At 45.3% G+C, this 13,518-nt stretch overlaps 1 protein-coding gene across 1 annotated transcript; it reads right to left on the bottom strand.

The window, feature by feature from the left end:
* Nucleotides 1-301: 301 nt before the first annotated feature.
* On the bottom strand, nt 302-6,638 carry MCHR1 (melanin concentrating hormone receptor 1). Its single transcript, XM_048846314.2, is given in 3 exon segments — nt 302-1,721; nt 1,724-1,849; nt 6,271-6,638. Coding segments are annotated over 3 exon segments (975 nt in total). The 5' UTR covers nt 6,341-6,638; the 3' UTR covers nt 302-942.
* Between the last annotated feature and the right edge of the window lie 6,880 nt (nt 6,639-13,518).

Here is a 13,518-nt window from a genome sequence, read left to right as displayed (position 1 = left end):
TCCCACCCCTGCTCTGCCCCACCTCTTCCCACCCAGTTCCACTCCCTCCCCCAGGTATGCCCTGTCCCTTCTTCTCCCCATTGCCCCCCCCCCACACAGATCCTCCTGCATGCTGCAAAACAGCAGATCACAGTAGGTGGGAGGCACAGGGAAGGAGGGGGAGGCTCTGATCAGCAGGGCCACTGGCAGATGGGAGGCGCTGCGGGGGGGAGGGGAGGAGCTGGCTGCCAGTGGGTGCTAAGCACCCACTAATTTTTTTCCATTAAAAGCACCCACAGAGTTGGCACCTATGCCCCATCGCAGTCTCCTAGGGAGATTATTCCAGTCAAATGGAGATCACTGGCAGGAGATCTATTTCAAATGTAATACCGCCACCCATCACAGTGGTATCTGAGTACCTTTCAAATAAAATTGATAGCAATAGTGAAGTCTCTACTGGATTTAATGGAGTAGCTGCCACTTCTCCCTTTTTGGGGAAAAAATTTTAGTTGGGGTGTGGGATTCATTTACCCTTTTTTCAGTTTGATGTGTTACAGGGTTTGGGGGGAATGACTGGGGGGAGGCGTTAAAGTAATATTTGTTTCCTGTATCCAGCTAAAATTTTCCTTTACTCAGATTCACTCAGTTACTCTTATTTATATCCCTAATACCATTTCAATCAATCCTTCTTCCATGGTGTTTACATCCTTCAAGTTTTCTCGGTAGTCATCCTCTTCCCCTCTGTAGTTGTTAAGTCAAGTTATATATTTAATTATTTTAATCTTTTCTTGTGCGTCAAACTCTTGATCTTTTTGTTGTTGTTGTTCTTGGAATATTCTCTAGCTATTCAAAGTCTTTCTGGACTTGAGGTGCCCGTCACCATACTCTCTATCCCTTTTAGGTCAGGTGTTCTTAATCTTTGACCTGGTATCAGCTATCTGGTAATGGCAGAATGAACTTGTGCTACTCCTTTGCCATTGGCTTGACAGAGAGAACCAGGTGTTTGCGAAAAGTTTCACACAGCACAATGTACACAAAGGGGTTGAGGCAACTGTTCGCATAGCCTAGGCTGATGGCTGCATTATATGTGTAATAGAAGATAAGAGTGGGGTGACTGATAGACAGCTGTATCAACTGTAGTAAGTGATATGGTGACCAACAGATAAAGAAGACCAGGCATATAGCAATGGCAATCACTCTTCTCATCCTCAGCCAGACACTGCATTGGTTAGCTGGGGCTACAGAGGACTTCATGTGTCGAAGTATCTGTGCATATGCGGCAACAATAACTACAAAGGGAAGAGCGAAGGCCAGGAAGAACTGGTACAAGGTGAACCAGTACAGGTCAGTCTCTGGATTGGGGAGGCGGATGTCACAGCCCACAGTACCACCAGGAAATGGGATGAGCCTGGCAAAGAGCCATACTGGAGTAATGCTGATGAACAAGAGTGCCCAGAGGAGGCAGATGACCGAGGTAGCGACAAAGGGCTTCCTGAATCTTGAAGAGGAAATGGGGTGAACCGTGGCCAAATATCGGTCTATGGACATAGCAGTAAGAATATAAGTGCTGGTGAACTGGCTGTTGGCATCCATGGCAGTGGTGAGTGTGCACATGATTTCACCAAAGTGCCAGATCCCATTCCCCATGAGTTGGTGGACCATGAATGGCATGCCCAAGGGGAAAAGGAGGTCCACTACCGAGAGATTGGTGATGAAGATGTCTGGGACATAATGGCACCAAGGAACTTGGATTTCTTCACTATTGTAAAGATGATCATAGAGTTGCCAGCAATGCCAAAGAGACAGATGATGCCAAACACAGAGGGCAGGATGGTGCTGGTATAAGAAAAGCTCTGCAGTCGTGGCCACTCTGAAACCAAAGGAAACATATTTATAACAGGTGGACTTTTGTCATTTATGTTTGTGACAGAATTTGGTGCTGGAAAAATGACTCTGCCAATGCACCTCCAGACTAGCCCTATCACACTGTTTGCTGTTCCACACAAACTCTGCCAATGCAGCAGCCTTTGTTATTCCAGTTCTGGGCCACACCGCTCTACCAATACACCTCAACAGGAACACAGGAATTGCCAAACTAGATCAAACCAGTAGCTCCTGGAGTCTAGTATCCTGTCTCTAATAGAGAGCAATAAGAGATTCTTCAAGGGAAGATTAAAGAAGACCCATAATGTACAATTATGGAATAATTTACCCTTTGAGAAAGTTTCTTTCTGAATCCAGACATTTCATGATTAACTTATACCCTGAAGCGTGTGGGATTTTATCCCTTATACTTTATTATCCTAGTTAATGTAACTGCAGATGTTCTCTTTATCTGTTTTAAACAAAATCTAATCATATTTGAAATCACAGTAAGCTCTTGGCCTCAATATCTTGTGGCAGTGAGTTTCACAAGTTAACAGTGTATTGTATAAAAACGTGTCTCCTTTTAGTTGAGTAAATGCCCCTTTTGTTGTTGTGTTGAAGAGGGAGTAATAAGCAGCATCCAATGTACCTTCTCTGGACTCTGTATTATTTTCTATACCTCTATTATTTTCCTTTTTATTAATCTCTTTTCTGAAACAGTTCTAGTCTTTTCAGTTTCAACATGGAAATCTCTCCGTGCCTTTATCATTATTACAACCCATCTCTGGACCCTTTCTATTTCTGCAGTATCTTTTTTGAGATTTAGTGACCAGGCTGAACCCAGTTGTAATGAGGTGGAACAACTTCATTCTGGCACACAGGGGGTTAACTCATCCTGTTGGGCTCAGCTAACCCTGCCCCTTCCCCCTGGCAGGAAGTGTAGGGGGTGGGGCAGGAAATATAAGAGCAGGAACCTATTGCTTAGTTGAGAGGAGACTAGGGAAAGAGTCAGATGTCCTTCCCAGGGAGCTGAGCCATCCATGGAGACAATGACTGGCTGTGGCAGGCAATGTCTCCTGAATCAGCCTGGAGACAGGCAAGTAGAGCCCTGCGTGGATAGCCATGGATATAAATTGGTATCTGTGGAATGGCAGGGCTCTCCTGGGAACTGCAGCAACAAAAGGAGCAGAACATGAGGTTGCTGCTCCCAGGAGCCAGTGGCCCACGCTGGTGGCTCCTCTGGCACAGCTGTACCATCTCCAGCCCCGCCCCTGTCCCTTCCATGCAGCTGTCTGTGTCTCCTGTCTGGGGGTGTGTGTGCCACTTGAACACAAGAGCATGACCAGTGACAGCTGCTGGTCAGCCTGGTGCCTGCCCCAGTGGTCGAGGCTGGGGGTGATACAGCCGTGCCAGAGGAGCTGCTGGTGTGGGGCGCTGGCTCCTGGGAGATGCAGCCCCATGTTCTTCTCCTTTTGCTGCTGCAGTTCCTGGGAGAGCCCTGCGGTTCTGCGGATACTGATTTATATCTGCATCTGTGGGTATAAATTTGTATCTGTGCAGGGCTCTAAAGGCAAGCCACTGCCCTGGGAGGCTGAGGAACCGACAGAGAAAGTGGAGAATGAGCTGTTCATCAGGGAGCCTGGGAACCAGCTCCCAGCAGCTGCAGAGCAATCCAACCAGATGCCGATAGGAGGCAGTCCAGGGAAATGAAACATTGGCTTTGTGTTGCTCGGAGGCAAGGCAGTGACTTCATGTTTCCCTGACAACCCAGTGATGGGATCACCTGTTGCTTAAAGGGCCCTGGGCTGGAACCCCTTGGCCCTGTCCCTGCACTTATGGTTGGATGAGTGCTAACCCCAAGGCCAAGAGGCCTCAGCTATTGCCTGTTTATTGGCCCAGCCCACACCCAGGAAGCCTGAGCTATTGCTTGTTTAGTTGCCCCTCTGGATGCCAGGATGCCTGAGTGATAGATCCAATGTGGATGCTGAGTCCCAAGTGCTGCCAAGAGGGAATGCCCTGACCCTGAGATGCAGGAACCATACACCAATATGCCAGGTGAGGGCGTACCATTGATTTATATATGGCATTATACTCCTTTCTTGAGAAAACAGCTTGATTCAGAACTGATAGGGGTTTTTTTTGTTTGTTTTGTTTTACACTGTGCTTTTAGCCCTGATCCTATGCTATGGTTAAGGAGCGCTCCCAGCAAGCACTGAAGGGAGTTGCAACAATGGCTTGGGGGTCATCTCTGTCTGGTCCCTGGCATATATTAAAAGCCCAGGTTTCAGAGTAACAGCCATGTTAGTCTGTATTTGCAAAAAGAAAAGGAGGACTTCTGGCACCTTAGAGACTAACCAATTTATTTGCGCATAAGCTTTTGTGAGCTACAGCTCACTTCATCACTTCAAGTGAGCTGTAGCTCACGAAAGCTTATGCTCAAATAAATTGGTTAGTCTCTAAGGTGCCACAAGTACCCCTTTTCTTTTTATTAAAAGCCCACAGGGTTTTCTCTGATAAATTGGCTGCCAATGGCAGCTGGAGATCAGAAAGCATAAAGGAGCTTGGTCACACGCAGATTCCTCCAGCAATGCCCCTGACACCAGCGGCTGGGGGGAGGGAGGGTACGGGGTTCCTTAGGAGGCTCTGTAGGAACTCTGCCACCCAGGAATTCCTTTACTCTTGGGAAATCTTCAACTGGCTTGATATGCTCAGTTTAGTGCTGCTTTGTAGCAATGGACAGTGCAAATCAGCCCCAATGTACCAGAGAAGCAGGGCATTTTTCTTTAAATTTCCCACCATTGTAGCATTGGTGCAGCTCCATCAGTAGCCGTGATAGCTGAAGTTCTTGTGTAGACAGGGTACCAGCCACTGCTAGCATTGCAAAACCTTTGTCGTCTAGGCCTGCTCCAAACAGGGTAGAGGACATAGTGGCTAAAATGCCAGAAGCCTATCTACACTAGTACTCTCACAATTGGTGGAACAGCAACAGTGGGAAATAGCCTGCAGACACAGAACCCAAGAAATCTAACAGGAGAAAGTTGGGCTATATTATTTAAAAATTAATCTTGTTCCTGATTTCTTAATTCTTTCCTCTCTTTCCCAGGACAGTAGCAGGTGGGTTTATTATTTTGTGGGTGGAGCGTTTTTGGGTCTAAGGCCTACTTTACACTTAAGATTTAGGATGATATAGTTACTGTGATCAGAGGTGTGAAAATCCACATCCTGAGTGGCATAGTTATACCCAACCTACCTCCTAGCTAGCATTGCTTGGAGAGGTGGTATTCCTACAGCAACAGAAAAACGCGCAGAACTGCCTGGCTGCCTCTGAGCCTAGGAGCCACAGGGACATGCCGGCTGCTTCCGGGAGCCACCTGAGGTAAGCATCGACTGGCCAGAGCCTGCGCCCCTTCCCGCACCTCAACCTCTGGACCCAGCCGTGAGCCCCCTCCCGCACCCAAACTCCCTCGCAGAGCCCGCACCCCAACCTCCTGCCCCAGGCTCAGCCCGGAGCCCCCTCCCACACTTTGAACCGCTTAGCCCCAGCCCAGAGCCCACACCCCAACCTCCTGCCCCAACCCAGTGAAAGTGAGTGAGGGTGTGGGAGAGCGAGTGATGGAGGGAGCGAGGATGGAGTGAGAAGGGGCAGGGCAGGGGTGTGACCTTGGGGAATAGGCAGGGCAGGAGGCAGGGCAAGGGTGCTTGGGTTTGTGCAATTAGACGGTTGGCAACCCTAATGTAGCCATAGCGTTATTCTGTGAAGCTAAAGGAGATGGGTAGGAGGTGGTCTGGAAGACAGAGACTTAGAACCTTAAGTGTCAAGTGTAGCTGTCCACCATTGGGTCCTGGTCTGGAGCTTGGCGGACGGGACAGGCCCAGAGGATATTACAACACCAGAGCCTTTCACCTAAGGTAAGAGGCCTGCTGGAAAAGACCTTTATTGCTCAAGGGCCCAGACCCCCAAATCCCTGTACTGAAGGGGAAGGCTGGACACCCTTGGGGTGGGAGTGCTGAAGGGCAGGTGTTTTCAATGGGGAGATGACCTGTCTGACCACTAGGTGGCATTGTGGGCAGTTGTGCACCTTCTATAGCCTCAGATTTTTGTTTCCCAGATTTCTAATATCTACTGCTTCAAAACACTCTTTTCCCAATATGCATCTCATTTTACCCCTCACCCTCCCTTGAGCTGGTTACTGGCAGGTTTCAGTTCATTTGGCTTCTGTACTTCTAGTTACAGAGACAAAGTGGGAGAGGTAATATCTTTTATTGGACCAACTTCTGTTGGTCAGAGAGACAAGGTTTAGAGCTTACACAGAGCTTTCCTTCAGGTTTTGCAAGCAGTTTGGTTAAAAGGTGAATTACTTATATCACCCATTGAACCCCCCATCACACTCCTCCTCCCTCCCTGGGATAGAAAGCTATACTCACTGGTGGAGGTCAGAGGGACTCCAGGTTCAGAGCTGATGCAGATATTCAGTTCAAGAGGCAGCAGATCCATGGTTACATCTCACTCTTCCCCAGCTGATCACTCCTGTGGTCTCATGCAGATTACTGCAGCCTCAGTGCTAGCAGTTTCTTGTAACAGCCTCTCTGATTCCAAGGGGGAGGGTCTGTCTCGCAGCGTTGCTGCTTCACTGCTTACATTTGGTACACACCACTTTCTCTCCCTCCTTCTCCATCAGTTCTCACGGACATCACCTAGATACAGTAATATGCAGAAGGAGATATAAATTAACCTTTTCCCTGCCTGTCAGATATACCAACACTGCAACTTGTATTTGCTAATATTGCTACATCTGTGGAGATGCTGGTCAGCCAGAGAATCTAACCTTCACCTGCCTATCTTTGTTTTCATAGAAAGGTTCACCAGGTGTTTGGGATTTAGTCTCTTTAGCTGAACAGTTTCTGACAACAGCTTTTTTACTCACTGCAACACTGGGTTCTACAAAGGAAAAGTATTTACTTACTAATTTTTAGAGTGTGCATTGCCATAGCAGCGTGGGGTTGCAACTACAAAGAATAAAACAAAAAATGGATTGAAAAACCAAAACATAGTCAGCCAAGTGCTAAAGACAATAAATGCCTCTCCGGCTGCTCTGAAGGTTGCTAGACTCAGGCTCTGTCAAACTGCTAATGGGAGGGGATTCAAAGATGGGCTCCCTCAATTGAGAGAACTCTGCCCCTAAACATGGAGGGCTAGAATCTGGTCTGTCATTCTGGTGTAAATGGGAGTTGTTCCCCTGACAGTAGATTAAAACCAACGTAAACTGAGAGCAGAATCTAGGCTGAAGTGTTCAGTTGCAGCTTCACCAACAATTTTAACTGCCATAAAGGGTGTAAGCTCTAAAGTTAATAACCATCAACTTGAACTGCAGTAGGAAATATATAGGAGGCCAGTGCAGTGTGATCGCTGTCAATGATCTTGGCAAATTGGAGAATTGGCCTGAAATCAATAAGGTTAACTTGAATAAAAACAAGCATAAAGTAAGCACTTAGGATGGAAAAAATTAAATGCACAAATAAAAAAAAAGGGGGGGAATAACTAGCTGGCAGCTCTGGTCAGCATTGCTGACCAGGCCATTAAAAATCCGGTCGGTGCAGGGCTGGCAAGATCCCTGTCCGGCTCTACGCAGCTCCCAGGAAGTGGCCAGCATGTCCCTTCAGCTCTTGGGTATAGGGGCAGCCATGGGGGCTCCGTGTGCTGCCCCTGCCTCAACCCGAGCACTGGCTCTGCAGCTCCCATTGGCCAGGAACCGTGGTCAATGGCAACGCTCAGAGCTGCTTGGCCATACCTCCACGTAGGAGCTGAGGGACATGCTGCTGCTTGCAGGGAACTGCCCGAGGTGAGTATCGCCTGGAGCCCACCCTCTTCACTTCCTCCCGCACCACAACCCCCTTCCCCAGCCCTGAGCTCCCCCCGCACCCAAACTCCCTCCTGGAGCCCACACCCCATCCCACGCCTATGTTTACCAGTTTTATCTGCATGGTTTGATGGGCAGAAGATGCTGAAAGAGAAGGGGAGGAGTCCTTCCCTTTTGCTCTCTTAAGCCTGCAAAATGTAACTCCTTGTTCTTAACAGCACATAGGAGTTCCAGAAATCCAGCAAGAATCGTAACAGCTCAGCACATTATTATTTATTTAGTTATTTGTATTAGCATAGCGCCTGGGAGCCCTACCAGGACCCCATTGTGCTAAGCACTGTACAAACACAGAACAAAAAGAGATTTCAAAGCATCTTACTTAGGAAGATAAGTATTCTTATATCTCTTTTAGATGCAGAAACTTGCCACACTATGGTAAGTGGCAGAGAGAAGGCTAGAACTTAGCTTTCAAGTCCTAGTCTAGTGCCCTATCCACTGGAACCATACTACTGTGTTGCAAGATATAGTGGCAACCAAGGATTAGATTTAACATACGTAAATCAAGGTGGGTGATCTTTATATCATTTGAAAAACTTCTCAAGCTGTGTGTGGGATGTGAGTACCAGAATGGGACAATCCCCTTACCCTCCCTATTGACATTGGATAGAAAGTGCAGAATAAGGAGCCAGAAGACAGCATTAGGGTATTGGACGAATGAGAAGGAAATATTTCCTGAAAGCCAGATGATACTTGTTACAGCAAAAGAAAAATCCTCTCTCTGTTTTCCTCAGTCTACAATTCAGTAGGCCTTTGTTCAGGCAAAGCCCAAACAACTGGAATATATGAGCTTGGCTCCATCTAGGGGCAGGAGTAAAAAATTCACTAACCACAGTAAGAAAAGGAGTACTTGTAGCACCTTAGAGACTAACCAATTTATTTGAGCATGAGCTTTCGTGAGCTACAGCTCACTTCATCAGATCTAACCACAGTATTTCTTAAATTAATAGCTTATATGTTTACTGGTAGTAAAAACTGTAGTTAGTAAGCCTTCGCTGTACTTTCCAGATGAACCACGCTTTTTCAGCACTCATAACTTTCTAAAACAAATTCCCCAGGCTTGGTCTCTGCCCAAAGGTGATTTTTTTGAAGGTTTGAGTAGAATTGATTTGAGCTGCTTGAGTTATGTCAATGTTAAAAGCAAGTGAACAAAACAACCCATTTTTCCTATTTCTATTGTAGTAGCACCCAGAAGCCTCAAGCTCAGGACCCTACTATGCTGTCCCCTGTTGAAACACACAGGAAAATATGGTGCCTGCCCAGAAGAGCTTATATTAACTGAAACATTGGTGTTCGCCTAACAGCTGAAGCCAGAAACTCCAAACTTGGCTTCAGCTCTAAAGTCCACAGTGAGCAAAGAAAACCAGTTGCACCTTATGCTTGGAACACTGCCCTTCGAACTAGTCCATTAGGCCACTACTCTCTCCTCCTCAAGACATACTTCTGCTTTGACTACAGGAAATCAGCCAGCTAATGATGGTTAGGTCAGAGGAAAAAAACTTTTAACATAATTTGGGACTAAGATGTGTACATACTAGCATCTGTAAATTCATTAACCACCTCTCTTATCTCCTATTGTTTAGCCACATTCATTCGTCATATCTCCTCGTAAATTAGACTGTACATTCATATATATGCACACGCACCCCCCCAACATATGATTTGTATGTATCATCCCTTCCTCACTTCTTTGTTTGTATTACACCTAATAAAGACTGTAAGATCCTCAGGGCAGGCACTTTTCCTTGTATATCTGTCAAGTGCCATGTATATCTCTGGAAGTGTACAAATTATAATGATTGTTAACAACATCAGCAGTGTGGTCAAATTAAAATTGCATCAGACACCTTAACTTTTGAATATCCTGACTCTTGTGTACTTTATTTCTCAGGCTTAATGTTACTTTCACATCAGTTTTTGCATTTCATTTTTATTAATAGTGAAATAATGTATACTGTTATTCACTGAGTAGCCCCAATGTGCTTGATACTGTATGAACATGTAAGAAAACACAGTCCCTGACAACAGTATCGTATAGTCTAAATCAGACACAAATAATCCAGTACAGATACAAATGGTATACCCTGGTGAAAGGTCTAATCTTTGGATCAGCAGTGCAGATATTTGTTTTGTTTTTGTTTTTTTATTTTTTGCATATCATATATATAAAATACAGTTTTGAAGGGGCAACCAGACCTGTCCAGATGACTGTTTTTAATTAGTCAGTGGGTATGTCTAGCAAGCATTTTGGAGCAAGCTTCTTAGCTGGGGATGAAAAACTCCTGCTCTTGCTCTAAAAATAGCCATATAGACACCTTGTTGAAGTTGAAGAAGAAAAGGAGTATTTGTGGCACCTTAGAGACTAACACATTTATTTGAGCATAAGCTTTCGTGAGCTACAGCTCACTTCATCGGATGCATTCAGTGGAAAATACAGTGGAGAGATTTATATACATAGAGAACATGAAACAATGGGTGTTACCATACACACTGTAATGAGAGTGATCACTTAAGGGGAGCTATTACCAGCAGGAGAGCGGGGGGGATGACACATTTTGTAGTGATAATCAAGGTGGGCCATTTCCAGCAGTTGACAAGAACGTCTGAGGAACAGTGGGGGGTGGGGGGGGGAGAAATAGTTTTACTTTGTATAATGACCCATCCACTCCCAGTCTCTATTCAAGCCTAAGTTAATTGTATCCAGTTTGCAAATTAATTCCAATTCAGCAGCCTCTTGTTGGAGTCTGTTTTTGAAGTTTTTTTATTGAAGAATTGCAACTTTTAGGTCTGTAATCGCGTGACCAAAGAGATTGAAGTGTTCTCCAACTGGTTTTTGAACGTTATAATTCTTGATGTCTGATTTGTGTCCATTTATTCTTTTACATAGAGACTGTCCAGTTTGACCAATGTACATGGCAGAGGGGCTTTGCTGGCACATGATGGCATATATCACATTGGTGGATGTGCAGGTGAACGAGCCTCTGATAGTGTGGCTGATGTGATTAAGCCCTATGATGGTGTCCCCTGAATAGCTATGTGGACACAGTTGGCAACGGGCTTTGTTGCAAGGATAGGTTCCTGGGTTAATGGTTCTGTTGTGTGGTGTGTGGTTGCTGGTGAGTATTTGCTTCAGGTTGGGGGTCTGTCTGTAAGCAAGGACTGGCCTGTGTCCCAAGATCTGTGAGAGTGATGGGTCATCCTTCAGGATAGGTTGTAGATCCTTGATGATGTGTTGGAGAGGTTTTAGTTGGGGGCTGAAGGTGATGGCTAGTGGCATTCTGTTATTTTCTTTGTTGGGCCTGTCCAGTAGTAGGTGACTTCTGGGTACTCTTCTGGCTGTTCCTCAGATGTTCTTGTCAACTGCTGGAAATGGCCCACCTTGATTATCACTACAAAAGGATTTTCCCCGCCCCCGCTCTCCTGCTGGTAGTAGCTCCCCTTAAGTGATCACTCTCATTACAGTGTGTATGGTAACACCCATTGTTTCATGTTCTCTATGTATATAAATCTCCCCACTGTATTTTCCACTGAATGCATCCGATGAAGTGAGTGTAGCTCATGAAAGCTTATGCTCAAATAAATTGGTTAGTCTCTAAGGTGCCACAAGTCCTCCTTTTCTTTTTGCGAATACAGACTAACACGGCTGTTACTCTGAAACCTGCAGTACCTCTGTAATTCACCAGTTTTGGAGCCTGTCCTCCTGATGGAATGATGCAGGTATATCCCAGTGCAGGAATCCTCATAGATATGCTCCATTAAAAAGTCTTGTGCTTCCACAGCTTTTACCAGAAAGGGGGATGATCTGGGCCACAATGAGATATAATTAGTCATCTCTGCCCAGTAAAAGCTCACAGCTTGAATAACAGGGATGTTGCATCTCAGTGAAGTGGTAGAACCATATTGTTTTCATTTTATATAATATGTTCATCCAGTGCTCCGGCAGCATACATAAGCTTTAAAAAAAAAAACCCATCACTATCCCAAGTCACCCATAATAAGGTAGTTTTCCCATCTTACTATCATGAGCGAAGGTCAAAAACAAAAGTAAAAATCCCCTTCTCTTCAACACTCAAAAAGAGTGCTTGTTCCTGTAAGCAAGGAGTAGTGTGGCCTAAGGAACAGGGCACTGGACAGGGAATTAGAAGACCTGGCTTTAGTTCCATCTCTGCTACTGATGTGCTGCGTGATCATGGGAGGGTCAATTTGCGTTTCCTTGTCCTCATCTATAAAATGGATATAATATTTAGTCTCCTTTGCAAATTGTTTTGAGACCTACTGGTGAAATGTTATTAAAAACCCCTGTGATTTGTAGATTCCAAGACCAGAAGGGACAATTATGATAATCTAGTCTGACTTCCTCTATAACTCTGGCCAAAGAACTTCCCCAAAATAATTCCCAGAGCAGATCTTTTAGAAAAACATCCAATCTTGATTTACAAATTGTCAGTCAAGGAGAATCCACCACAACCCTTGGTAAGTGGTTCCAATAGTTAATTACTCTCACCATTAAAAATTGATGCCTTATTTCCAGTCCGAATTTGTCTAGATTAATCTTCCAGTCATTAGATCATATTATACCTTTCTCTACTAGACTGAAGAGCCCATTGTTAGGATATAGATATTCAGACCGGTCTGTAAAGGCCTATACTCTAAGAATTTAGGTGTATTCTTATCACTTAGCTAGTTATAGAGGTATAAAGAAAGAATCAAAATCACTGTCTATCGGTGTAAGGGCCTGCTCTTACTGTGACAGTCTGAGGCCCTGTTCTTAGGCTAAGATCTTTGGTTAAGCAGCACAGGCAGCCATAAGCTGGGAAGCGAACGGTCACATCCTCACATCTCAAACTAGTCACATTGAAATAAGGTGCTATCGGGCTCTTAGGAATACAATCCTGTCCTGATAATGCCTATCACCTCCAGAGAAAGGGAAGTGCCTAGAAAATGTAAAAGGAAACTTAGTTTGATAGCATCCTGTCTGGCAAGAACTCACTTATCAATAGCTGGGATGTGAAATCCTCATTTCTGTGTTGTTCTATCACCGTAGTCCCCATTTCCCTATTGTTTGTCTGTATAATCTCTGTCTGGTTCTGTGATTGTTTCTGTCTACTGTATAATTAATTTTGCTGGGTGTAAACTAATTAAGGTGGTGGGATATAATTGGTTACATAATCATGTTACAATATGTTAGGATTGGTTAGTTAAATTTCAGGAAAATGATTGGTTAAGGTATAGCTAACAGAACTCAAGTTTTACTATATAGTGTGCAGTCAATCAGGAAGTAAGCAGGGGAATGGGAACAGGGAATGGGGAAATTGGAATCATGTTTTGCTAAGGGGGGGAATGGGAAGAGGGAAACAGGTAAGGCTCTGTGGTGTCAGAGTGGAGAAGGGGGACACTAAGGAAGGAAACTGGAATCATGCTTGCTGGAAGTTCACCCCAATAAACATTGAATTGTTTGTACCTTTGGACTTCGGGTATTGTTGCTCTCTGTTCATGCGAGAAGGACCAGGGAAGTAAGCAGGAGAAGGAATAAGCCCCCTAACACCCACTGTTAACTGTTTGTTCCCCATGTAAATACTTATAGATCAGGGACGGGCAACCTTTGGCATGCAGCCCGTCAGGGAAATCTGCTGGCGGGCCGGGACGGTTTGTTTACCTGCAGCGTCCACAGGTTCGGCCGATCACAGCTCCCACTGGCCGCGGTTCACTGTTCCAGACCAATGGGGGCTGCAGGAAGCCGTGTGGGCTGAGGGATGTG

This window comes from Caretta caretta, chromosome 1 (assembly GCF_965140235.1).
Source record: "Caretta caretta isolate rCarCar2 chromosome 1, rCarCar1.hap1, whole genome shotgun sequence".
In the NCBI taxonomy this organism is placed as follows: domain Eukaryota; kingdom Metazoa; phylum Chordata; order Testudines; family Cheloniidae; genus Caretta; species Caretta caretta.
Note: the sequence above shows the minus strand (reverse complement) of the source record. Positions and strands in the feature narration are given on the sequence as shown.